Below are 27,602 nucleotides of genomic sequence, written 5' to 3' on the forward strand. Positions count from 1 at the left end.
CTCACTTTGTAGACCAGGCTGGCCTCGAACTCAGAAATCCGCCTGCCTCTGCCTCCCAAGTGCTGGGATTAAAGGCGTGCGCCACCACACCCAGCGAGCCTGTGGTTTTTACTTTGCCTATGTCTCCTGTGTGCTGAGGCCATCAATGCATGCCATTGTCTAAGTAAAGAGATTCTGTTTTTCCTTAGGTTCTAATGGACAGTGAGTGTGAAGTCTTGATAAGAGTTTATGTAGACTTCAGCCAGCTTGGTCTTCTTAAAGTCTGAGGTCAGGATCCACATCTGAGTCCGTGCTGTAACCCTATTCCCCCTCCCCCCAACACACACAGCTGGTCACATTGTTAGTGACTAAAAATGTGTTTGGGCAGATGCAGGAAGTTGACTGATATGTCCAGAACACGGTCAGGACAAGCTGCAAGCCTTCAGCAGTGATACTTGTGAACCTGAAGGTCAGCTCGCGTCTGGAACACACAAGCAGCTCGAGAAGCAGCCTGGGGCTGGGAATGTGTGGGGCATGGGGGTACAACTGTTACAGGGTTTGACCTGCTCCCTCCTCTCCCACCTAACACCTTAGAATTTAGTGGGATTTGGAGGTTTATTCCCAACCACAAAGATTGTCTTAACTCATAGGCCAGCACTTCCCACAGGCTGAACTTGGGGGCTCCCATGTCTTTTTCCTGAAAAATGCTAACCAGCTGCAGTCAGAGGGCATTGTTGGCTATCAGTATGTCCATCTGTCTAGCCCTAGAAGTGGCAATTCAGAATGTCTGGGCCTGGCTGCCCCATGAGATTTCCACTCAGCCATCTGTGCTGCTAAATAACTCCTGCATGAGTGGGGTGGCAAAGGGGTGCGAGTCTTGGATGCGCAGCAACTGCTGGGTTTGCTGGGCGTTGATGCTGCGCAGCTCAGTGAGGACAGCCATGATCTTCAGGAACAGGAACCTGTAGGCAGCCAGAGAAGAAGTTGGGATATCAGGCCACCTCCTCGCCATCCTACCAGACTGACCCAGTTCTGAGAGTGCACAAGTTCAAGCTCAGAACAGCCCAGTGAGGATGTTTGGAATTCCTTCAGCCTATACATGAGAAGGCAAAACAGCCTGCTGCTGTTTAAGGTCGAAGCTGTTACCTGCCTCCTCCTTCCCCACCCATTGACTTGAATCCCTGGGAGAAAAATTCAGACCTTGCAGGTTAACTTAGAGGCGAGGGGAGTCATCATCTTGGTTAAGGTCTTTAAAGAGTAGTCACTACAGCTAGGACCTCCAAGCTGGAGTCCTTTCCTCCTCCCTCCTCCCTCATTTCAATCAATCAATCAATCTCTCTCTCTCTCTCCCTCCCTCCTTCCCTCCCTCCTTCTCAATCCCCATCTCAGTCCCTCTCTCAATTCCTTTCTCTCTCAATCTCTCTTTCTTTCAATCTCTCTCTCAATCTCTCTCTCAATCCCTTTCTCTCAATCTCTCTCTCTCCCCTCTCTCCTATCTTCTCTCTCCTCTCTCACACATAGTTACTTTAGTTTCCCCATGATAGGTAAGGAAGCTAACACCCCAAGCCTCCTTACAGGAAGTAATTGAATGAAAGACCCCCAAATGGCCTTAATCTTCAAAGCCTGGGGCTTGTTTTACTCAAGTTTGTTGCTGTCTTTGTGCCTGCGGGCATGAGGCTGGGCAATGGGATACAGGAATCTAAGGATTGGTGACGGCATGGGAGCTCTTATGTGTGCCAAGCCGCAAGCAGGTTGTTTTGAGTGACACGCTAAAGCTTTGACAACCCTCTAGCTGCCAAGCTCCACGGGACCACCCTGTGGAGTCCTGGGCATTGACTTGGCTCCCTTTGCAATGGTGCCTACCTCAGGAGAGGGTTTTGAAGGTTATAGGTTATAATATACATAAGCTGCTTGGCCCCAGAGTTGACACTTCCCAATCAATAGTAGCTGTTATAGACACACCGCCATTATGAATGGTATCACTATTTTTACTGTCATTGTGCCTTTGTTAGAAGACCCTATAGAGAAGACAGTAGAATCAGGCTCTTCCCACATCCTGATGACAGAAATGTAGAAAGCCTTGGGTAGACAAGGCTATCCCTCAGCTAAGCTCAGGCCGGAAGTCTTAGTCATACAACGGTCCCAGAGCCTTGGTCATCAGAAGCTGCCTCAAGCATGGCACGCTCTTGAAGATCAGGCCAAAAGGACAGGAAGGACCACCTCATGGCTGCCTCTCCGGGCTCATCCTCACCTGTGAGCAGGATATGGCCGACTACACTCAATGTAGGCCTTCAGGGTGAGGGCAAACCTCTCCTGCAGTTGGTCTACCACACTGCGCTGGACCACGCCAGGACGATCTGAGGGGGCAGAAAAGGCATTGTAGTTCCAGCAGGTCGGAGTGGAGCAAAGGAAAGTTCAGTCCAGCCCAGGAGGAAAGAACTTCTGGCCAACCACCTCACCAAAGGAGAGAAACAGACTCTGCAGTCTGCCTGTGTAGTGGAAAGCAAGGCCAATGACTGAGACCTTCCCTGGGGCGGACAGAAAAGGGGGCTGCTGCCTCCTAACAGATCACCGGAGGTATCCAGCAGCTGGGGGAAAACCATCACCTGGGGAGAAGAGGGAGATGGCCTGCATCAGCACATACTCCTCCTTATGCAGCTGTAGCTTCTTCAGCATGCAGTGGAATTTCATCAATGGATCCAACAGAAGTTTCTGGAAGCCACCTGTTGGGTGAGTATAGGGTAGACAGCCAGAACCTCAGGAACCTGACCCAAGAACCCAGGCGTCCCTTACCGAACTCTTTCCCTTCATCCCCCAATCTCTCTCTCTTGGCTGTCATCTCCCTCCCTCTGCCAGGCATCTCTTTGGGCACCATTAGGGTCTTCGAAGCAGTAAGCCAGCCGGCCGCACTCCCAGGTTCCCGTTTCCGTGTCGAACATCGTGTTGAACCTCAGGATGCACATCTCAAAAGTGGCCCCCTTCAGCAGGGAGATCTGGTCCTCAATAGGCAGGTCCCTGGCAGCAAGGACAGGAGGGGTTGACAGCCCCTAGGTAGGCTGCCCAGAGGCTGGCAACAGTCCCTAGCTCATAAGCCAAAAGTTGGAGGACAGAAGAGATGGGGCAGCCTCCTTCTGAGGATGCAGTTCCTTCCAGGCCGTCCCCAGTTTCTCCCCCTCATAATCCAAGCCATCAGGTTACTTTGCCCACCAAGATCTTCTCTCCCACTACCTCTGGGACTTCTTCATTCTTCCTTAGCTTTGTGGAGCCCCCTTACAGCCTGGACACCCATCTCTTCTGACACCCTACACAGCCTCTAACCAACACTTAATGTCTTGGTTCTCCCTTGTTAGCCTCATAAGCCTATCTGCAATGATTGCCCCTTGAAGTAAACCCTGATGAGTTTTCAGGTCAAGTAGTGTCTTCCCTTCCCAGAAAGTGTTTCTACAGAGCAGAAGCCTTCTACACATATTGTGTCTTGAGCTGGAAATATCAGCTACCTGGTGTTAAATGTTACACATATGTGTTCCCCCCCCACTGTTTCTCTCCAGTGATGACAGCTTCGTGTTCCACTCCTATTATCTGCTCTCTGCTGACAATGTGCTCCCTGCATGTGTGATTCAGCCCTACCTGGCAAGGTCGGGCAAGGCAAAATGGAAGGCTTAGGTACAAATACACCTAGCATTACCCTAGCACCACAGACTACATCTTATGGAGGAGTGGTTCCCATCACTCCAGCAGGTTCCTGGGTCTCTTGCTGACACCATGTGTCACTGTTGTTGATTCTATGTCCAGCTCTGGGGAGATGGGGTCTGTTAGATTACAGGACCATCCAGGCTCCCCATGGCCTACTTGATGGCAGACACCTAGAAATCTGTTCCTTCTTCTTCTCCCTGTGGACCTCTTCCTTCTCCTGCCAACTTAACTTTTACCCTGAAATTTCCCAGTCACGGTTTCTATCCTTGTGGGACTCAGGAAGGTCTGATGACCAGCAATGTACCAATCTTCTTCAGATGTTTCATTATTGCACACATCAGCCCTACAGCATTGGCACGATCAGTTCCCATTCCAAAATGGGCAGGCTGTCAAGCCCACAGCAACAAAGCCACTGAACCCTACAGGGAGGGGTGCTGATCCTTGAGTAGCAATGGTCCCCCAGGGGCAGGGACAAGAGAGGGTCTTTTGGCATCAGTTCCTCCCAAGTTCATGGGGGATTCGTTGCAGATTCTCTGCAACCTTTGACTATTTCCTCTTCCTTTCTACATCCGTCCACTTGGCCCTCAAGACCTACCTAAAGTAGGATATGACCTTGGCGAAGTTGATGACGCCCTTGAACATGTAGGTTGACACATCAGCCAGGTGTGGCAGAAGAGGGATGATCTCTTTCCCGTCGCTCTTGGAAGGGGGTTGGTAGTTCCAGATGCTGCCGTCTTCTCCGCGCAGCTGCAGAGAGATCTTCATTGGAACCCTGTCTTTCATGATTTGACTCCATGTGGCAGGGTCTTCCAACAGTGAGGCCTGCAGAAACTCTGGAAGCTCACAGCCACTGTGGAACACTGCAGGCAGCTAGGATGAAGGGCAGGAGGCAAAGAGAGGAGGGGCAGTGTGTTGTCATAGACAAGTCCCCTCATAGGCTCCAGGTGACCAGCTGCAGTCACGATCACGGGTGTGTCTCCTGACACGTGATGTTCTATGAATTAATATAGTCATATCCCTGTGTGGCCAGTGTGAAAGGGTAAGGACGGCCTTTTTCAAGGTATACCCTGAGCATCCCTCTGTTTGGCAGCTGTAGATGGAAATACACATTCTGAGGCTAGACCATTCTTCTTTGCTAGTCCAGTCACCTAAGCTACTTGTTACCATTCTGGGGGAATGGAGGAGGGTGGGTGGCACTGGGAGCAAAGACAGAGCTAGCCAACAGGAAGTCCATACCCCTTCTCCTCCTGGCTGTCCTCACATCTCAGTGTGGGCAACATGCCTGCCATTGCTTAATCTTAACTCAGTTCCTATCCGCTGAGGACATCAAAAGATTTCCCATCCCAGAGTTTGAGGTTGGGAGCAGGATGCTTTTCTAGCAAGTTATCTGGGTATCCTGAAGCCCCTGACTACTAGAAACCCTGGGAAAGTGACTCAAACTTTGAGGAGCTGGCATAGCCATGGATGTGGTCACAGCTCTAAGCCCCCTACCCGGAAATCCTTGAAGTGGGAGAAAGTTGTATCAAAGGTTTGCATCTGAGCGTCCATCAGCTCCTGGATCAGCGCCTGCTGTTCTTCCGTCAGCCCCTGCCCTCCAGGAGGTGGAGCCTCAATCTTTTCCCTCTTCTTCCTCTTAATCAAGGCCCGCCTCTGCTCCACAGCGGCATCGGACATGATCACTGTGTGTTAACAAAGAGGACTCGGCATATGTCCCCCTCCCCCAACCTCCATACACCACCAGAACTACAATAATGACTGTGGACAAAAGGAACTATGCAGAGATAGCTGAGAGAAAAGAGAGGACATAGCCCTGACCTGCATCTCCCACCACACTTCCCATAATGAGAACTAGTACCCGGTATCACCAAAGTCCCACAGGCTCACAAATGCGCATGCGCTTAGGCGCTGTGGTGACTGGTGCCTCAGCTCTCTAGCAACCGCCCAGTCCACCAAGCCTGAGCCTCCTACCCCGCAGCCACTCACTCTCTTTCTTCATGCCACTCTCCAGGCACTTGCGCAAACGGCAGGCCTGGCACTGCCGTCGTGTCTTCCGGGTGATCTCGCAGGTCCCCTTGCGGAAGGGGCACCTCAGCCGGACATTGCGTTTCATGGCCCTTCTGTGGGATGAAAGAGAGCATCAGGCACTCAGCTCCAGAGCCAGGACTCCAGCCCCTGCCAGCAGCAGGTAGCACACACCAGGGATTTTGTGAGGTAGGTGTAGATTGACGCTCTACTTCAAGGTCAAGGACTCAAAAGAGGAGGTGACATTCTGAGATATTTCTGCAAAAAATGAGACTCGTGCTTTTCACGGGCACCTACAGCCCCCGAGAGTCTCTACCTAGAACAAGTCAAAAGCAGGCTCCAGGCCTTTTGCTTCAATACCTCCCATCCTTCCTCGTAGCCTTGTTACTGGTGGTACCCATGGATGGGTTTCTATGTGTTTCTCCTTGACAAAGGAAGCCAGAGAACATCTGAACCCTGAATGCATTGCTCCCACCTCTCACCCCCAGCAGCTTCTTAACATATGAAGAAAGCCCTTGCTCTCCAGCTCCGATTGGGATGAGGAGGTTGGGAGTTCTGTAGAATAGAGTGTATGGTTTTGTTTTGGGGTGGGTTTTTTTTTTTTTTTTTTTTTTGGAGGGGGGCGTAGCTTCTTTGTCACCAGCCTGAAGGGTTCTGAAGGGCCACTGGCCTTTGTAGAGAGGCAGGCTATAAGTGATGTCAGAAATCTCAGTCAGACCAGTCTTTACAGCTCAGCCATCCTGAGTTTCCCATTGCTGCCCAAACTTGGTTGTCCTACATCTCCACATCTGGAGTGACCCAAGTGATGCCTTGGCTCTGGTTTCTGTCCTGTCCAACAGTGTGGAAAATAAGGGAAGCTGGCTTGGAAGGATGGAAACAGAACAGAGGGATGCTGGAAGCTCCGGACCCAAGATTGAGCTCACTGTGCCTGGCAGGCCTGAGCTCTGAAGCTTTCGGGCTCAGGCTGTCCATCAGCCTGGGAGTATTCCCATGGGTGTCACACTCTCATCTTCAGGGACCTGGATAAGACACCCCTGGTGGCTAAAGGGGACTGGCTATTCATCAGAAGCATGCCATGTATCGGACACTGGCCTACATGTATTAATATAGCTTTAAAGACCTGGTTTTCAAAACCCACCCTGTGATATTCATCTTTCACCCCCTGGCACAGTGACAGAGACCGATCATCACCTGTCCTCCAGGTAAGTGAGAAACTTTGCTGGATAAGTGACAAGTTTGCTTGATAAGAAGCCAAGGTCCCAAGCACGGATGCCCCACCTCCCTCCTGGTGTGCCAGGGTAACACCCAAACGGGAAGGATTCCCCCCCCGGGGGGGGGCAGTCCATATAGAAGCCAGGTTTTCTGGCTTGAAGAGCCAGAGAACCTGCCTTCATGTGTGGGTTTTGGTACGTGCTCAGCTCAGCAGTTTAGCTGATGTTTTTTGCTACTGATTCAGGAGTAGGCTGAAATCAGCTCTAGCCTACATGGTAAGATGGTGTCTTCTGGACCAGATGTTTTCTGCCCCTGGGATAAGCATCCTTTTTACTGTCTGGGTTTCCTGACACGATGCTCTTCCCAGTGGAGCCAGACTGCAACCAGAGCTCTTGGGCTGGCAGAAGAGAAAAATGCAGGCTCGTCAGCTCAGGAGATCTCAGACTCCTCATTTCAGTTGTCCCCACCATTCCCTTACTGTCCCATGAGTTGATCCAAGTGTTCTGTGACTTGTGACTGGACGCAGCCTGGCACTGCTGATGTGCGTTACCCCACTGTAGCCCATGCGGTCAATGATCATGTCTGCTGGATTGCTGTGCCTTTGGACCTATCCTGGGAGAGTTAGCCCCAAGTGATCTGAGATCAGCTCCTCATGACCGCATTATCCCCAAAGTCAGGGATCTGTGGACACTGACCTGGTGGTCATAACTCAGAGCTTGCTGCGTTGACTTTGGAATCATCAAGTACAGTAAGTTCTCCCGTGAGGGACAAACCCTGCTGAGCACCTCTCCCTAGGATGACCAGCACCACATCTTTGGGATTGCAGGATGGGGCCTTGGTTGAATATTCATTTCCATTCAAAAGACTAATCGCTAACAAAAACTCAGGGTGGTGGTGGGGCTGCCAAATTAGGCTGGAACCTTCTACCCTAAGTGGGCAAAGGGGGCACTCAAAAGACTCACTAAGCTCACAAAACTAAAGACTCCAGAGATTCGTCTCCCCAAAGTTATATAAGCAATAAGCAATTTCTGGGAGAGAGGGGACTCTGCTGGGGGCTAATGGCAAACTGTACAGGGAAACCTCATTGACACTGCTCCCATGCGTCATCCTAGTGCTTCAGGAGGACCTCTAAGTGTTGCCCCTGCCCAAGTCATCCACGCTCCTGTAATTAACTCCTCAGCCAAGTGTCTCCAAGAAGCTCACCCATTCACCAAGCTAGCCCTCTGAGGAATCATGTCTCTGATCCATCACCGACTGCCCGGCCTGAGGCAGACAGTTGTTCAAGTCTCCCCTGGGTACTGGAGCAAGGACCAACAGAACTAAAGTATGTGTGGGAGGAGCAACAGCATCACCCCTGATGAGCGTGGTAAGAGATACAGCTCAGGTTGAGCCATCTGAGAGTAGAGCATCCTTGGGGGAGGTCCCCAGGGGAGCCGTTTTTCTTTACATGGCACAGAGTGACAAATCCCCTTGGTAAATGGGGTCTGACACTTGACTATGGGGACACTCTGCAAACTGATGATGGACCAGCAGAGCCCTACTGAAAAGGGAGGAAGTACATTGGGAAAGACATACAGGTGCACCTTAACATTGTCCACCCCAGTGGGTAGGGAATGTGGGCAAAGTAAGGAAGGATGGATGCTTGGCTTGTCATCCTCACACCTGGAGAGACATATGAGAAAGAGAAGAGCTATTCCTGGCATCCCAAAGGGAGACGCTGTACTGGGTAGTTTTGTGTCAACTTGACACAGGCTGGAGTTATCACAGAGAAAGGAGCTTCAGTTGAGGAAATGCCTCCACAAGATCCAGCTGTAAAGCATTTTCACAATTAGTGATCAAGGTGGGGAAGGTCCCCTTGTGGGTGGTGCCATCTCTGGGCTGGTAGTCTTGGGTTCTATAAGATAGCAGGCTGAGCAAGCCTGGGGAAGCAAGCCAGTAAAGAACATCCCTCCATGGCCTCTGCATCAGCTCCTGCTTCCTAACCTGCTTGAGTTCCAGTCCTGACTTCCTTGGTGATGAACAGCAGCATGGAAGTGTAAGCCAAATAAACCCTTTCCTCCCCAACTTGCTTCTTGGTCATGATGTTTGTGCAGGAATAGAAACCCTGACTAAGACAGATGCCATGGAGAGAACCAGGCTATAAGGGGGGAAAGGCCAGGTAGGAGTGATAGAAAACCTTCTTGAGCTCAATCTTTAATATAGAGGAAGAGAAAAATCCCATGACTTAGTGCTAAGAGTCCTGAATAATGGTTCACCACAGGAAACCATGATATTCAGGAAACACAATCTGAGTGAACTGAGAAAGACATAAGGAATGAAAGAGCCTCTCACACTCTGGCATTTGATGCTGTGGGACTTGTGAGTAGCTGGGATCAATCTGGATGAGCTGGAAGTGGAGCGATTAAGCCTCACTGAGGCAAAGGCTGTGTAACCTAAAGCCACATGAGGTATGTCAGTTCCTGAGGGAGTGGCAAAACAGTGTCTTTTGCCTTACAGAAGCTTTGCAATTTTATGAGGTCCCATTTGCCAATTCTTGATCTTAGAGCATAAGCCATTGGTGTTCAGTTCAGGAAAATTTCCCCTGTACCCATCTGTTCGAGACTCTGGAAATCAGTCTGGTGGTTCCTCAGAAAATTGGACATAGTATTGCCTTAGGACACAACTTTACCACTCCCGTACATATACCCAAAAGATGCTCCAACATATAACAAGGACACATGCTCCACTATGTTCATAGCAGCCTTATTTATAGTAGCCAGAAGCTGGAAAGAACCCAGATGTCCCTCAATAGAGGAATGGATACAGAACATGTGGTACATTTATACAATGGAGTACTACTCAGCTATTAAAAACAATGACTTCATGAAATTCTTAGGCAAATGGATGGAACTAGAAAATATCATCCTGAGTGAGGTAACCCAATCACAAAAGAACACACATGGTATGTACTCACTGATAAGTAGATGTTAGCCCAAAAGTTCAGAATACCCAAGATACAATTCACAGACCACATGAAGCTCAAGAAGAAGGAAGACCAAAGTGTGAGTGCTTTGGTCCTTCTTAGAAGGAGAACAAAATACTCATGGGAGCAAATACTGAGACAACATGTGGAGCAGAGACCGAAGGAAAGGCAATCCAGAAACTGTCCCACCTGGGGATCCATCCCATATACAGTCACCAAACCCAGACATTACTGAAGATGCCGAGAAATGCTTGCTGACAGGAGCCTGATATGGCTGTCTGCTGAGAGGCTCCACCAGTGCCTGACAAATACAGAGGTAGATGCTCACAGCCAACCATTGGACTGAGCACAGGGTCCCCAGTGGAGGAGTTAGAGAAAGGACCAAGGAGCTGAAGAGGTTTGCAACCCCATAGGAGGAACAACTTTATCAACCAACCAGACCCCCCACCCCTAGCTCCCAGGGACTAAACTAGCAACCAAAAAGTACACATGGAGGGACCCATGGCTCCAGCTGCATACGTAGCAGAGGATGGCCTTGTGGATCATCAAGGAGAGGAGAGGCCCTTGATCCTGTGAAGGCTTGATGCCCCAGTGTAGGGGAATGCCAGGGCAGGGAGATGGGAGTGGATGGGTAGGTGGGAGAGCACCCTCATAGAACAGGGGGAGGGGTGATGGGATAGGGGGTTTTTTGGAGGGGAAACCAGGAAAGGGGATAACATTTGAAATGTAAATAAAGAAAATACCTAATAAATAATTCGAAGGAAGAGAGAAAGAAAGAAAGAAAGAAAGAAAGAAAGAAAGAAAGAAAGAAAGAAAGAAAGAAAGAAAGGGAGGAAGGAAGAAAGAAAGAAAGAAAGAAAGAAAGAAAGAAAGAAAGAAAGAAAGAAAGAAAGAAAGAAAGAAAGGGAGGAAGGAAGGAAGAAAGAAAGAAAGAAAGAAAGAAAGAAAGAAAGAAAGAAAGAAAGAAAGAAAGAAAGAAGAAAGGAAGAAAGAAGGTTATAAGGTTACTTAACAAGGACCTCAGGGCTATCATGTGACTTCAGCTTTGTTGTGCCCTGTGGCTAGGACGTGTTCTTTATGGGGTAGAAGAGGCTTTGGTGACTCTGAACAGTTTATACTGTTATGTAAATTAGGTCCTTAAGGTGCTAAAGAGGTAAAGGGCAGATGAAAGGGAAAGTGAATGTGGGGACCTGTCCTAGTCACTTGAAAGCAAATGTGGCAGTATTTGAGTCAAACCAGAGGGTTTGGGGGGGGGGGCGGTGGGAGATGAGGTGGGGTATGATGTAAAGTCAAACACCATGCTTGTCTCTGGGAAGTTTTTAAGACTAAGTGGTAGTTCACCAAAGTAGAAGGTAGGGAGTGGGGGCAAATGGAGCGGACGATGAAGCAGTCCAGGTGGCCCCACTGTAACCCCTGGTATGAATGAAGGAAATATGGAATTGAAGCTTCGACAGATGCTCCTCTGGTGGGGTGGCAAATGCTGCCCACGATGAGGGCCAACCTTGGAAATCCCAAGCACCAGGTTGAATTGTGGATTTCTTGATCCCGTAGTCATGTGTAAAGCACTTGGGTTTTATCTGAATCCTCAAACGAGAGAATCTTATTTCATAACGTGTCCCAAAGGACTGGGACAGTGTACAGCAGTGGACGGAGACAGGGATAGGTGGTATAGGTAGAAAGGACTAAGCCTGTCCTGGGGCTGGGTCACTGTCCTCCCTCACCCTGTAGAGCTTACTGTATGCGTTTCTCTCTGGTTGGTCAGGAAGGGAACCTGTGAAGTTGCCTGCCTGAGGGCTGTGGCTATATAACAGTATTGATTCCATCAAGGGATTGGAAAACAAGCATATTATTCCTGACTAATGTCTTTTCAGCAGTCCAGGGTGGACTGTGAGGAAGCCAGATGACTGGGGGGGAATGAGCCAAGCTCTTCCTGAGGGAACAACTAACCCAGTGATGGAGTCCCCTCATGCTGTCCTGGACCTTGCTAACACTTTCTCCCCTATCCTGTTAGCTGCTGAATCCCAAGAGCAGTTTGCATCCCACAGGACTGACAGAGAGGACCTTTCAATCACCTCCAAGATCACCTCCATACTCTCGCTGTTTGTCCTGGAATGGTGGCCCTTGCTTTGTTATCCTGTCTACCCTCAGTAACAAAAGGTCTCACTACACGGGTGATAGGATGTTAGCCTCTGGGTAGTTGAAAGTAGTTAAGGACTTAGAGAAGCGTCTGAAACACATACAAGTACATTTAAAGAAATTCAGATGGAAATCAGCTAGCACCAGGCACGAAAGTCCTAGGGACATGTGGCCAGGTAAGATGCCGATGATAGATGACGGTATTATTGAGAAAATTATACAACACCTATGCCTGTAAATGCACAATGACTACAGGTGTTCTTGGAGTCCCTGCAGTCTTGGTGAATGTTTGTACTCCATATTATCCAAGTATAACTTGATAAAGGATCCAAGTATCCTTCATATAACTTGATAAGAGGGAGGAGCCTCTTATCAAGTGTGGATTGGTTCAGAAAGCTTTTGTTGTTGTTGTTGTTTTGTTGTTTTGTTGTTGTTTTGGAGACAGGGTTTCTCTGTGTAGCCCTAGCTGCCTTGGAACTCACTCTGTAGACCAGGCTGGCCTCGAACTCAGAGATCTGCTTGCCTCTGCTTCCCAAGTGCTGAGATTAGAGGCGTGCGCCACCACTGACCAGCCAGAAAGAAGCTTTTGAGATGGGTAAGAAAGATCCTTGTAGGACAGTTGTGGCTCATGAAGCCTTTGTGTTAGAAGTCACCAGCAACTTAGGGGGCTGGAGGGAGGAGAAGCATGACAAACCCCACCTGAATTAGCAGTTCCATATGGTGTTAAGCCCACAGCAGAAAGGGAGGACAGAATCTCATCAAACGGCATTAGAACAGCAATAACTAGGTATATATGAGATGTGAGAGAGGGATCCATTACCAGTTCTGCTACAGCAACAGTGAAAGCATCACATACGATCAGGTTTTGGATGGCACAGTCTCAAACGCTGCAAAGGAGGCGTGCTTGTTTACAGCCGTGGGATGTGCTGTCTCCTCCTCTGCCACCCATGCCATGAAGTCTACACTGGCACCAGTGATTTTCTGAGACTTTGGGACTCCCCATCCCCACCCCACCCCACCCCAGAGTAAACCGACATCCGAGCCAAATAAAGTGCTGGAAAGGTCAACACAAACTCACGTAGATGCCTGGTACCTAGGTGGCCGCACAAGTAGGGACAACAAACAGGAATGGATGGCTGCTGCCATACAAATAAATACTGACACCACGTGGCTGATGGGAGAAGAAGGGAAGGGTAGCCACTGAGCTAAGAGCAACACAGATAATAGACAAGGCTATAACAGTCTGCACTGTATGCAGAGGCCTAATTTTACAGACATGCTGGGAAATAGAGGACGCAGAGTTGTTGATTTGGCCACAATGAGGACAAACAGATGTGGAGGGAACTATGTAAGAACGTTCAGTGAGAACCAGAGCCCCTCATAGTTTTCCATGAGCACCCATAACCCATTGAGTCTCCTCAGAAAGCAGATGGCCCTACCCAAATGCAGGCCATCTGCCCCCAGGTCCCGGTAGAGGTTGCTCATTTGATTCACATACAGTCTGGCCAGAGGGCAGCTAGCAAAGGTTAAGAAATAGATAAAAGTCACTGTATTCTCCTGAGGTATTCTGATATTCTGCATAGTGCCCAAACACATAAGGCTTGTTCCCGACCGTGGCCCCAACAGATGGATACTACTGATGGTGCAAGTATGCAATTGAACCTATTCGACCTATCTCATACAGGGCCTGTGCTTATGAGATATGCTTTCCCCTGTGTGGGCACAGCCACAAGCCTCTTCCAAGCATTTCCATGCAAATAAACAATGAGTGAAGCTACTTTCTGGGGTCTCTTACAAGTCTCAGTGTTATGTGTTGGCTTTCCCAAAGAACTGACAAAAATATTTATTTCATAAGTAATGATATAAAGAACTAGGTTGAAGTTGGGTGGTGGCAATTGGGAGGCAGAGGCAGGTGGATTTCTGAGTTCAAGGCCAGCCTGGTCTACAGAGTGAGTTCCAGGACAACCAGGGCTACACAGAGAAACCCTGTCTTGAAAAAAAACAAACAAAAAACAAAAAAACAAAAAAACAAAAACTGGGTTGAAGGCAACCAGATTCAATAGAACTCCCACCTGCCTTATAACCCTATAGAAGCTGAGTTGATTTAAGAATGAGTTATTAAGGCAGAGGTTAAAGAGTAAACACAAAAGGTTCTCTCTCTCTCTCTCTCTCTCTCTCTCTCTCTCTCTCTCTCTCTCTCTCTCTCTGTGTGTGTGAGTGTGTGTGTGTGTAAAAAGGTACTCCCAGGGGTCAAACAATCATTGAATGAAAATCTCAGTGCCAGAGAGTGGGTAATCCTTATGCTTTTTTGACTAGGTAGGTCCTACATACCATACACTATTGCAGTCTTGCATGGTTGAATTAGATGGTAAATTTCTACTGGGAATACACTTTATGCTTTAATTGTAAATGTGGAGACATCAAGCTGGCACTGAGCTGAAAGCTTGTTCTTGACTGGCTTGTGTGATATTAGAAAGTGATGTGCAAGCTACTGGAAGAGAATTGTTGCTGATAGTCCTACTCACTAAGACACCATGTGATGTACAGCAAGCATGGCAGGTGTGATGGGTTGTATATGCTCAGCCCAGGGAGTGGCACCATTAGAAGGTGTGGTCTTGTTGGAGTAGGTGTGTCACTGTGGGTGTGGGCTATAAGACCCTCATCCTAGCTGCCTGCAAGTCAGTCTTCCACTATCAGCCTTCAGATGAAGATGTAGAACTCTCAGCTCTGCCTGCACCATGCTTGCCTAGATGCTGCCATGTTCCCACCTTGATGATCATGGACTGAACCTCTGAACCTCTAAGCCAGCCCCAGTAAAATGTTGTCCTTATAAGAGCTGCCTTGGTCATGGTGTCTGTTCACAGCAGCAAAACCCTAACTAAGACAGCAGGCAAGATAGGCCTGCCAGTGCAGTAGTGGCTCAACTGTTATAGATGCAACCAATATCTTTCCTATTGGATTTATGGCCAGCTCCATAGGAGGGAATACTTCTTTAGCACTATAATCCAGGGCAAAATCTTACAACTAGAGAGACACTTGAAGGTGACTGCTATTGTTTTGTTAAACAAGGATGATATGCCTGCCAATTTTATTTGGGTACTGGTTAGTTTTCTTTGTTTTTGTTTTTTGTTGTTTGACTCATCAAGGTAAGACAAACTAGAATTATCTGGGAAGAGACACCTGAACTGAGAACATTGAGATTGGCCCGTAGGCAAATCTGTGGAGCATTTTCTTCATTAATGACTAATATGGAAGGGCCCCGTCCATGGTGGGTAGTGCCACGCTTGGTTCTAGGTTGTGTAAGAAAAGCAAGCAAGGAGGAACAAGCCAGAATGCAGTATTCCTCCGATGATTCTGCTTCAGTTCTTATCGTCTTTACACCTTTGTATCTCTGCCTGACTTCTCTTCATAATGAACTGACTTGGGCACGTAAGCCGAATAAAACTTCCCTTTCTCAAGTTGCTTTTGGCCATGATGTTCTATTCTATCACAGCAGTAGAAAGCTTCTCCTTCTCAACTTCCTAAATATGTTGGTGCCCACAGATCACTGCTTACTGTCAACCTCAGCTGTTGAATCTTTTTGCAGTGAGTGGCGGTTATTTTAGAGATTCATAACCATTCAAACTACTGATAGCTGGTGCTACTGCTTGGTGACCCAATGCTTATATGCCAATGAAAGAAAATAATCAGATATACATATTATCCATTCCACGACTCGGGGAACTTTTCAGAGTGGGGAAGAACGTAAGAGCTGAAGGAAGGGGGTCCTCTGAACTGAAACAGTTCCCCCGCCTGGATATAGGAGGCAGATTCACAACACTTGGAAAGGTCATGAAATTAGAAGTTGCAAGACTCAAAAGGTACTTTCAAAGGTTATATAAATTGTGAGCAGAGGAGACTCTGTTGTGGAGTTGCCTGCAAGTCGTGCAGAGAAATATCAATAATGCAGCTTATCTGTATCACTGCTAGGGCCCGAGTGGTGCCTCTCAGGGATGCATCTGCCTGAGTCACCCAAGGACTTAAGAATACTATAAATCCATTGGTTCACCAAGCTAGACTTGGGTAGAATAAGTTCTTGGTGTATTCCTGATAACCTATCTGTAGTGAACAGATATTTGTTGATGTCTCCCCAGGAAAAAGTTACACAACAGCTGCTGTCTTGGAAATATATGAATGTCCTAAGTGTGGCCTTGAGCTGAGAACTGTAGACCTCTTTCTGAAGGCGAACTAGAGCTCTTTCTTCACATACCACCTTCTCTCCCATCTTGGATCTGAGTCCCAGTGCTGCTCTCTCTCTCTCTCTCTTGAATCAGTTTGGTTTAGTTTTTTTAAATTTTTTTTGTTTTTTTAAAAATATGTTTCTAGATGAAATTATTTTAGTTTTGATTTACTTTATGTCATCCCTTTCTATAAGAGTGATTTGAATACTTGTCTCTTACATTTTTTTTCTATTCTACTATTTTTACTTTTAACTGACCTTTCATTTTACTCAAGACCACACAGAGGAACAAAGTGTTAAGTTAATGGAAATGATCCTTTCCTGGGCAGCAGATGAAGAGGCCTTGAAGATGAGGATTCTTCTGAAGTAAACATGGCTCTCTTGGAATAGTTAGAGGCTTTGAATGCACCAAATGACCCCAGACATCAGATTAAACCAAGGCCTAAAGACATTGTCCAGAAAGTTAATGGAAAAACCCAAGTTAGATGTGACCTAGTGTGTCAGTACCAGCAAGTGCGTGAAGGCTGGTGGGTGACCATACCTGAAAAACCCCTTGCATCCTTCACACGTCATGACATTGAAGTGGTAGCCATTGGCCTTGTCCCCACATACACGGCAGATTTGAAGACCTCCATCTTCCTCCTCTACGTTGATGGGCTCTTCCAAGGCAGAGTCTGCTTCTTCACACTGTACAAGGCCAACTTGGCTCCAGCTCTCCTCAGGTCTCATCTCTAGGTTTACATCTGTGTGTCCTAGACTAGAATGGAGAAGACACAGAATGAAGGGTTTGTTCAGGGAGATGCTAGGAACACTCTTCCTTTTGAGCAAGACTCACGTTCGGGTTTGATGCTGGACCTGACATCCCACAGGGAAAGTGTAGGTGACTATTTGAATTGTCATTCAGAAAAATGTGACCACGGCATTTTTAAGCACAGTAGGCTCTCTAGACAGAACACTTCAGCCAGAACATGGGAAAGAGTTTATTACAGGAGGAAGAAATGAGAAGCCGCTATCTGGATTGGACTATGTGAGGCACTGAATGGATTGAAGGGGTCATAAGTTGAGCTAGCAAACTCATGGGAAAGATTGGCAATCAGTATTATTTCTGGGGCTGGGGAGATCTTGGGAAGATGATAGCCTTTTGGGTGTGTTGTAGCCCAGAATTCCACACAGAGAAAAAAAGGCTATGCCATAAATAAATAAATAAATAAATAAATAAAAAGGTTTTCCATTGAACACCAAGTGGACCTTGAGAGTAAAGCTTCCTGGGACTTTGTTTCTTTCTTAAATCTTCCCAATCTTGCCACTATCAGCTCATGTTTTAAAAAAGAGAAATAAATGTCTGGACTCTGGTTTTAGTTCTCAAGAAATATCAACCCTTGATAAGTGTTCTCTGATCAGTTAACCTTGGGCCTTCCATTTGGCCTGGAGGTTTGTCTGAGCTCTTTGGTGTTTATGGAGCTGTACGGACTAGTGTGCCATTCAATGGCACGTTTTGTTTATTTGGAAATGTCTTTGAACGAGTTAGGCACCTGCCATATGACAGGAAGAGTTAAGTGTGTTGGTTTTTTGACTACTGGGGTTCTGTCAACCAATTTAGGACACAGAGAAATGAAGATGTTGAGTGTATCTCTATCATTGAGACAGACTGTAGCTCTCCACAAGAACTAAGGGCAAGTCTTGGAAAGTCATGAGCTCGTTATTAGAACATTGCTCAATGAATAGTCTACAGAATGAGTGACAGAGCTGGGAGAGTAGTGAGGAGGAGCGAGTGTGTGCCCACTCCCCTGGGTAGATGACTAGTGCAGGGTCACTTCTCTGATTAGCCAAGGGGACATTCTAAGGGCAGTGTGGGCCACTTACAGGGTCTGCCCACAGCAACTCAAAAATTACCATTGTCAATAAATACTAGTCCAGTTTCCACCTAACTTTCAATGTAAGAATCATAAAAACCACTGGGCAGGACAGTGCTATGACACTGTACCTTTGGAAACTCTTCCACTCTCAGAAGTTTTATATATTATATATTTATATTTATATAATATATATTTACATATGATATATACTTATACATAATATGTATCTATCATGTTATATAATATATTTAATATTATGCTATATTATATATTGTAATACATATTTTGTTATAAATATAATATATAACACACTATATAATGCATCATAATATATAAATTATTAAATTATACATATAGTATATACTATAATATACCATTATATAATAGTGTTATATTAATATATTATGATATATTATATATTTATATAAGTTATATTACTTGCATATAAGAAATTTATATAATATATAAACTATATGTTATATATTTCATATAATATATAAATGTTATATTTATATTATATATTTGTATATAATGTATAAATATATTACATATACATGTATACACACACACACACACATATATATATATATATATATATATATATATATATGAATCTACATTTGCTTTGCCCACTATTGTACACATTTCCTTATTCTCTTAAGATGTGAGATCACAAACTTGAAAGCCACTGGTTTAAGGTGGCTTTGGTGACTATTAATTGTCTGGTACTCTGGCTTCTAGTGGCAAGTTCATCAAGAGCTGAGAAAGTCTCCCTTGCTGTCATATCATTGTGATTTGTAAAATATTAAGTTTATACAGTCAGGGGTCCCCCTTGGGAGAATTTTAGCTGACTAGTCTTTTGTAAATTTATGATGGTTTATCTAAGAGTACATTTTTGTATGTATAATTGTTTTTATGTCATTTTGTGTTTAAAGCAGCATAGGACAAGTTATTCTAGAGTTCCAAAAAATAAATGAGTGACAAGCTCCTATTTTTTTTAACTGAGGAGCTATTGACAGTTGGTGGCTGCTGACGGAGAGATTGTTCTACTGGTGGTCCACCCAGACTCCAGTGGATCCCCCACACCTATGTGCATGCACAGTGGTAGTGTAATGGGCTGGGTGGACAAGAAGGTGTTCTAAACAGACACTAGTGTTTCTCAGTCTAACTGTCAGACTACTGAAACAATGGACCCTAGTGAGAACTTCCCAAGGATCCCATGCTGGGAGAAGGAAACCGTAGTTGGGGGTGAGGGCTGTGGTACAGCAACAGTGATGACCAGCAGGACTGGCTTGTCTCCTGAGAAAGATTTGACAAAGTTCTTACAACATGTCAGGCCACTTTATGGGATGAGACTGAGTTCCAGATAGTGGTGGGCCACTGGTGGGCCATGCCTTGATACTGCAGAGATGTGCGATTGGTCCTCTGTTTAAATTTCCATTGTACTTCAGGACCCAGAAGATGGATTTGCGGAGTTTGCTGGGTCTTTCTTTCTCTTCTTCTTTTCTTCTTTCTTCTTCTTTCTATTCTTCTTTCTCTCTTCTTCTTCCTCTTCCTCTTCCTCTTCTTCTTCTTCTTTTTCTTTTCTTCTCCTTCTTCTCTTTCTTCTCCTTCTCCTCTTCCTCCTCCTCCCCCTCCTCTTCCTCCTCCTTCTTCTTTCCTTCCTCCTCCTCCTCCTCTTCTTCCTCCTCCTCCTCCTTCTTCTTCTTTTTCTTCTTTCCTTCCTTCTCCTTCTCCTTCCTTCTCCTTCCCCTTCTCCTTCTCCTTCCTTCTCCTCCTCCTTCTTCTTCTAATTTTTTATTTAATTTTTATTTTTATTATTTTATAACTTTTTAATTAATTTTCCTTTTTGAAAAACAGTATTTTTATTGGATATTTTCTTTATTTACATTTCAAATGCTTTCCCCTTTCCAGGTCTCCCCTTTCGAACCCCCCTATCCCATCCCCCTCCCCCTGCTTCTATGAGGGTGCATCCCAACCCACCCACCCACTCCTGTCTTCCTGCCCTGGCATTCCTCTACACTGGGGCATCGAACACCCTCAGGCCCAGGGGCTTCTCCTCCCACTGATGCCAACAAGGCCATCCTCTGCCGAATATTTGGCCAGAATCATGTGTCCTTCCATGTGTACTCTTTGGTTGGCGGTCCAGTCCCCAGGAGCTCTGGGGATCTGGCCAGTTGACACTATTGCTCCCTCCATGGGGCTGCAACCCCCCTCGGCTCCTTCAGTCCCTTCTCCAAGTCCCCCATTGGGGACCCTTCCTTCAGTCCAATGGTTCCTTTCTCTTCTTGATATGACCATGGTGAAGACATCCTTTTCTGCTTTCCACTTTCGGGGTATCTAACTTGGGGCACAGGTAGTGACTGTCAAGTCCATAACAATAGCACTAACTGGATTGATGGGTTATTAAGAGTTAAAAAGAAGGCATGAGATTGAAAGGAGACAATATAAGGTGAGGGAATCTGAGAGAGATGGCGAGAAAGGGAGGAATTGGACCATGAGAAACCTTTGTATACATGTATTAAACTCTCAAAGAATGTATTCTTATTTATATTTATTTAAGTATATATTTAAAATTTTTAATTTAATTAAAAATTTTAATTTACTGACTAATAAAAATACTCTCTTGGCATGCATAATTTAAAGCATGTGTACATGTATGTACATGTGTGTACAAGTGTGTTGGGAGGATTTGGACCACATTAACATATAGGAACTGTTGTTAATGTTTTCTCTCTAACATTTTAACTGTAGAATTTGAAACTGAAGAAAAACTGGCTGCACAGCACTTCTTAAGCATAACTAAAATGCTAAATCCTTGAAATGCTTGTTTTGACCTTATAGGCAGGATGGGTGCTTAGGGTCTGCTGCTTTCAAATGTTAATTCTGCGGGGAAAAACAAAATCTTGGCCCAGGATTTACAAAAGAGAAAGCTAATATCTTGCCCTTGAAGGATGGTTATGGGTAGGTTGTATTTCTTAAATGCCAAGAAAATTTGTATTCTTTTTTTTTTTGGCTAGGAAAACTTAAATGTAAAATTTAAAGATTAATTTTAGCCAGGAGGTGGTGGAGCACACCTTTAATTCCAGCACTTGAGGTGGAGGCAGAGGCAGATGGATCTCTAAGTCCGAGGCTAGCCTGGTTTACAAAGTGAGTTCCAGGAGAACCAGGGCTACACAGAGAGACCCGGTCTCAAAAACAAACAAATAAACAAACAGAGTGGCTGGAGTGTGGTAGAGTGCATGATTTCTGGGTTTTGCTCTATGTATGTATGTATATATGTATGCATGTATGTATGTATAAACACATGTACTTTTTTAACCTACAGATGGGCTAATTTTGCTATTAGAATAAAAAATTATCACCAAACATTAACTCATCACTAATAGACAATCCATTTTAAATAAATGGTACTAAGAGTTATATAATATAATACTCTGGTTAAATAGGGCTGTCACATATATGATACACTTACACCTCAGACAATAAAAACGTTTATTTTTTACTTATTGGATATTTTCTTTATTTACATTTCAAATGCTATCCCCTTTCCTGGTTTCCCCTCCGAAAACCCCCTCCCCCTATCTCCTGCCCTCTCCCCCTGCTCACCAACCCACCCACTCCAGCTTCCTGGTCCTGGCATTCCCCTACACTGGGGCATAGAGCCTTCACTGGACCAAGGGCCTCTTCTCCCATTGATGACCGACTAGGCCATCCTCTGCTACATATGCAGCTGGAGCCATGAGTCCCACCATGTGTACTCTTTGGCTGGTAGTTTAGTCCCAGGGAGCTCTGGGGGTACTGATTAGTTCATTTTGTTGTTCCTCCTATGGGGCTGCAAACTCCCTCAACTTCTTGGGTCCTTTCTCTAGCTCCTTCACTGGGGACCCTGTGCTGGATAAAAGCTATTTATAGGCATCTATGCTACTTTCAAAACTGTGCTATTCTTCTGCTCTGGTCCCGCAGAGTTGGGCTGTAGTCAGGGATGGAAGAGGGATAGGTTATGTTCCGGGTCCACAAGAGGAGGGGGCTCTAAGCCAGCACAGGTAGACCTCTGACCCCTCCTACACTCATCTGTGGGATACTTCTTTTTTCTGGTGGAAAAACAGACAGATACAAGGACCCCAGAGAAGTCAGTATTCCTAAATCTAAAATCTGGACCAGTCTGAAAAAATATAAGACTAGGCAGGGACATGAGGATAACTCCCCACAACAGAGAGCCATCTCTTCCCTGAGTGTGATCACTTTGAACCTCACCTAGAAAGGGAAGGAGAGGATGAGATGCGGATGCCTGAGGAGGAAATTTGGGTAAAGGGGCAAACAGAATCTCCTTCCCTCTGTGACTTCCCACTGCCACATGATCACCATGCAATCTAGAGGAGGAGAGGGCTTATCTTAGAGGTTAAGTCTATCATCAAGGGAGGTCGGGGCAGGAGCTCAGGGCAGGAACTGAAGCAGAAACCATGACAGAGTGTTGCTTACTTACTGTCTTGCTCCCAGGTTCATGGTCAGCTGTCTTTTTTACATAGCCCAGGCCCTGCCCCGCCTGGAGATGGCATGCCTGCAGAGGGCTGGGCTCCCCTATATCAATTAGCAATAAGGAAAATACCCTACAGGTCAGTCTGACAGAAGCAATTCTTCTGGTGAGGTTCCTGCAGGGTTAGTCACCTGACAGCCTGAGGAAATCAAGCTGACTGGACAATTAACACCTGTGGGCTGTTAGGATCCTGAACGCCTCTGATATATCAGCATCTGTACCTCTGTTGGTAGTTACTGTTTGGAGGTCTCAGGGGAACGGACCCTCAGGAATCTCCCATCCCCAAAGCTCCTTTTTCCAACCCCACCCCCACCCCCAAATCCTCTTTCTTCTATGTCCAAGTTGCTTCCATCGGTCCTGATATACCAATTCCCTCTTCCCAAGTAACTCTAGATTGTGTCAGGTTGACAATGGAAGCTAACTATGACACTACTCAAAGACCAGCTAACCTTGAGGAGGTAAAGTCACTGATCCCCCAATTCGGCTGAGTAAGCTGTGGAAGGTTTCCCAGGAAAACGGGATTTCCCTTCCCAAAAGCTATTGCCGCAGCAGTTCAGACCCTCCCCGCCCATTTCTCATCTTCTGGATGATAAGCCAGGGAGAATGTGTCCCCGCTCTCCCTCTTCCTCCTGGAAACCAGGGCCAGGGGGCAGAAAAGAAAGATCTCAGAAGAGGAGAGATTTGCAGACTGTTTTTTTTAACATCCAGACTGTATAAGGAACCCAACACAAAACACAGAAAAGGTTATACGCCACACAAAATGAGACCATGAGTTTGGTGTAACAGCACATTACACAGGGCATCTGCCCAAGTTTACAAAGAGACCCTTTTCAAAATGGAACACAAAGGGGACAGGGGTGGGGGAGACTGTATAAATTATCTGAATAGACTTTTGTCCAAACAAGGTTTATAATTCTGCAGCACCACAAGTCCTGAACAAAATTCCCTCCCATGACTAGAGGTCACATCTCCTTCCCCCTAGCAACCCCCAGCAGCTCAGGAGAGGGATGAAGCTCAATCCCCACTGGAGCTAGCTGGCCAGATTAGGGGCTGCATCATCCTTTCTCTGGCATCCTCTAACCCGGGTCTCTAAGGAAAGAAGTGCAGTTCCTACTACCTCAGGACCTCAGTGGAGCCTAGTTTGCAAGTAAGAGGCCATGTCTCCTTCCTGCTAGCACCCTAAATCCCAGCTCTCCAGGATGGAGATTGTTCTAAGCATTGTAGTATCTGAGCAGAGTTCACACCCCAGGTTAGAATCCATGCCTCCCTTTCTTAGTCACCTCAGCTCCCAGCATCCCAAGACTTAGGAGTTTGCTGCCCAGTGCCCCAAGAGCCAGGTGGAGCTCACATGCCAGGGCAGAAGTTTCATCTCCCTCATTCCATCACCCTAACCTCTGGCTCTTCAGGACCCATGTGTAACTCACTGTCCTGGATCTCCGGACCTGTATGAGACCTTGTACTATTGAGATGAGAGCCATCTCTCCCTCCCTCTGGCAGCCTCAGAAACCACGTGGAACCTGTCCCCAGAGCATCAGAAACGGAGTGGTGCTCACTACCAGGTTTCTGGTCACATATTTCCATTATCCTAGAACCCAGTGCCCCAGGACCCATTTGGCAGTCACTCCCCAGGTCTGAGACTATGTCTTCTATCCTCTGGCATCCCAGCCCTCAGCATCTCAGGACCCAAGCAGAGCTTGCTCCCTATGTGAGAGGCCCATGGTATTTTATACCCCAATATGGCAGCATCTGAACAGAGCTGACGCCCCAGATTAGAGGCCACACCTATTCTTCCCACCCCCACCCCAACCTTCCCATCACCTGTGCAGAGCACTTTCTACTCCCTAGGTCAGAGGTCATACATACCTCATCGTCCTTTCCCACCCACATCTCTGCCGTCGTAGGTAGTGTGGCATAATGGCCTACTCCTCATATTAGAGGCTCTACCTGTGTCTCAGCTCCCAGCAATTCAGGATCTACTTAAAACACTGGGTCACATCGCAGGCCTGTGCCCTTCCCCCAGCCTTGAGTTGACTAAACAAGTCTGTGACTGGAGTCAGGCGCCTGGCCTCACTACATTAAATCTTCCTGCCTGAGACTTGAGCAACTGCCCGCCCGCTGAGCTGCTGAAGAGCTTACTTTGCAACTCAATCCAGCTGAAACAAAGGGATGGGTTTTTGGGTTTTGCCTATATAAACGCAGAGCTGAAAAATTAAAATTTGAGCCATGATTATACAAATTTTGTCTTGGCTTGTTCGTTATTTCTCTCGTCTGCCCATCCTAATTTTATCCCTTGCTCTCCTTCCAGGCATACTCATTCTCCATGGCTGCTGGACAGCTACACAGGTCAGAGGCTACAACCTTACAACCCATACTAGTCTACCCTGACAACCCATACCAGTCTCTGCCCAACTCACACAGAGTACCCACTTGTGAGGTCAGAGGTCACAACTTCCTCTATCCAATCTGGGGACCTCTCTCCTATAAAGTATCAAACAACCCCAAGCCTGAACTCCAGAAAACACAGCTGAGCCTAGCCATCAAGCAAAGACTCAAGTAAATATAAAACATAGGATGGGCGCCCCATCCCAAAGTCACCAAGTGAATTCATATATGCATGGCCATTAGGAGCTGTGGCCTTGTTAGAGGAAGTGTGTCCCTGTGGGGGTGCATAATGAGACTCTCCTAATCACCTGAGAGCCAGTCTTCTCCTAGAGGCCTTCAGATGAAGAACTCTCAGCCCCTTGTTGCACCATGTCTGTTTGGATGCTGCCATGCTTCCCTCCATGTTGATAATGGACTGAACCTCTGAACCAGTAAGCCAGCCCCAATTAAATATTACCCTTATAAGAGTTCCCTTGGTCATGATGTCTGTTCACCACAATGGAAATCCTAACTAAGACAGCGAAGGCTGCACAACTCCCATTGTAAAGCACAGGCAGCATAAAAACCCAAGAGAGTAATGCCTCTTCCAAGGAAGAAGTAAGAAACTTTAAGAACAATTTAGATGGAATTCCAGACAAGGAGCTCAAAAGAAGAATTGTAAATATTCTTGAAAGAATTTAACAGGACACCAGAATGATTAAAGAGGACAGAAATAAATTCCTGAATAAATTCCAGAGAATATAAACAAACAGACCAATGAATGAAGAAGGCAACCCAGGATATGAAAACACAATCATTAAAAAGATAAAACAGTGAAGAAAACCTAAGATGAAATGAAGCAGGGAGAGCTGGAGAGATGGCTCAGTGGGTAAGAGCACCGACTACCCTTCTGAAGGTCCTGAGTTCAATTCCCAGCAACCACATGGTGCTTGTACATGAAATAAAGAAGTACAACTTTGTTTTAAAAAATGAAGCTGGGAATGGAAAACTGAATAAGTCAAACAAAAGGCTTAATGGAAAGTCTCAACAAGAGACTAGGTTGTGTTGACATCAGAATGCCAGGGATTAATGACAAGACACAGGGACTGGATCATCAACAGTAATAAAAAACTTAAAAAAAACAAAATAAACTGCATGAGCGGAACATAGAAGATCTTTGGGACACCATGAAAAGACCAAACCTTTGAATTATACATAGAAGAATAATTCCATGCCAAAGGCAGAGACAATAAAATCATAGAAGAAATGTAGCCAAATCTATAGAAAGAGATGCCTGTCTAGGTAAGAGGTCTATAGAACAGGAAGTGGACCCAAACAGAAACACTTCACATCATATTGCAGTTAAAACATTAAGTAACACAAAACAAAGACAGGGTATTGAAAGCCATGAGAGAAGGACCAACAGCTTTTTCTTTGTTTGTCTTAAGAAACCTTTTTACACATAAAACAAAGTTATCATTTTAAATCTGGATACATTTTATAAAACCAAGAGATAATGTAATAAGCCAGCAGCAGCCTTAGCAGGCAGCACACTGTTCTAATCATGTGCAATAAAATTATTTGTTCAAAAATGACTAACAATGACTACAGCCATTTTGGGAATCCTCTGGGAATTCCTACCAACTTACTGTGCAATAGTGTTGACATTACTTGATTGTTGAAGGTATTATGTCATTTCATCTGAGACTGAAACACCTCATCCTGCAGGGAGGCTCATTAAGACAGAGGAGTGAAAAACTCAACATAGCTCCCAAAAGTCCCTGAAACGGACAAGACTCACTAAGCCCCACCCTTCCTGAGAGAACATAAACTGTAAAGACAGCAGAGAGTCTCCTCAGACAAGCCCAGACTGAAGGAGACAGTATCAGCACAAGATATCCCAACACCAAGTTCTCAGCACTAAGGAGAACTTTATTTGCCTCAGAGGGACAAAGGGCAGGGAGTAAGAGACAAAGACAGGAGACAGAGGACAAAGGAGAAGAGGAGGGAACAAGGGAGAGGGGGAAGCGATATTGTCCTAGGAAAGTTGGAGGGTGGGAGGGTGGTGGTGGTGAATTGGACATGAAGGACTGCCTGTAGATAGAGAGGAGACAGGTATGGCAATAGTCAAAAAGCAGATTATAGAGGTACAAGGGGAAAATACTGTGTTAGGATTTGGTGTTTAATTTTAATTGGGCATGTTGATTGGGTGAGCCAACGGGGGCTTTTGATTTCTAGACCTCACTACTTTGATAGCAGGACCTTGGTATCAGGAGGAGGAAGTGGCCAAATAAGGGAATAGACCACTGTGGCTAGCGTTAGGAATGTAATCTGATAGTTTTTAGCAAGGCAGAGGGCATGGTGGAAGGGCAAGGCATGTCAGAGCCATGTTTGCCATAATCAGGCTGGCTAGAGTCCCTTCACAAACATCTTGAAAAAGTAGAGACAACCCAAGTTGCCTGGAAGAAGCAGAAACAAGATTAAAAACCTGAGAAGAAATGTTGCTGCATAAATAGCCCAGCTAATCCTGAAATAAGAATTATGGGGCATATACTCTAAAGTTGCTCATTTGCATAGGTCATAACCTCTCCCCCTCCCCCTCCCCCTCCCCCTCCCCCTCTCCCC

The 27,602-nt window shown here is 46.1% G+C and overlaps 1 protein-coding gene and 1 long non-coding RNA gene across 6 annotated transcripts in view; one reads left to right on the forward strand and one right to left on the reverse strand.

Moving 5' to 3' along the window:
• Positions 1-29: 29 nt before the first annotated feature.
• Nr1i2 (nuclear receptor subfamily 1 group I member 2) overlaps positions 30-27,602 on the reverse strand; it is a 45,818-nt gene continuing 18,245 nt past the window's right edge. For 2 of the 4 annotated variants that reach the window (XM_021185193.2, XM_029470508.1), the window contains 8 exons: positions 16,765-16,980; positions 5,656-5,789; positions 5,164-5,351; positions 4,268-4,542; positions 2,852-2,994; positions 2,586-2,702; positions 2,231-2,336; positions 30-941 (listed from right to left, as the gene is read on the reverse strand). In XM_021185193.2, the coding sequence (XP_021040852.1) occupies positions 797-941; positions 2,231-2,336; positions 2,586-2,702; positions 2,852-2,994; positions 4,268-4,542; positions 5,164-5,351; positions 5,656-5,789; positions 16,765-16,952 (1,296 nt within the window). In that variant the 5' untranslated portion in view covers positions 16,953-16,980 and the 3' untranslated portion in view covers positions 30-796. The remainder of the gene's footprint in view (positions 942-2,230; positions 2,337-2,585; positions 2,703-2,851; positions 2,995-4,267; positions 4,543-5,163; positions 5,352-5,655; positions 5,790-16,764; positions 16,981-27,602) is intronic. The other 2 variants (XM_021185194.2, XM_021185195.2) reach the window with 2 other exon arrangements.
• LOC115029569 lies at positions 5,786-8,696 on the forward strand. 2 transcript variants are annotated; one of them, XR_003835129.1, is made up of 4 exons: positions 5,786-5,883; positions 6,534-6,896; positions 7,467-7,654; positions 8,019-8,696. It is a non-coding gene; the product is annotated as an uncharacterized LOC115029569 (long non-coding RNA). The 2 variants fall into 2 exon arrangements; XR_003835128.1 differs by having other exon boundaries at positions 7,467-8,696.

The sequence above is a fragment of the Mus caroli genome, chromosome 16, assembly GCF_900094665.2.
Source record: "Mus caroli chromosome 16, CAROLI_EIJ_v1.1, whole genome shotgun sequence".
NCBI lineage: Eukaryota > Metazoa > Chordata > Mammalia > Rodentia > Muridae > Mus > Mus caroli.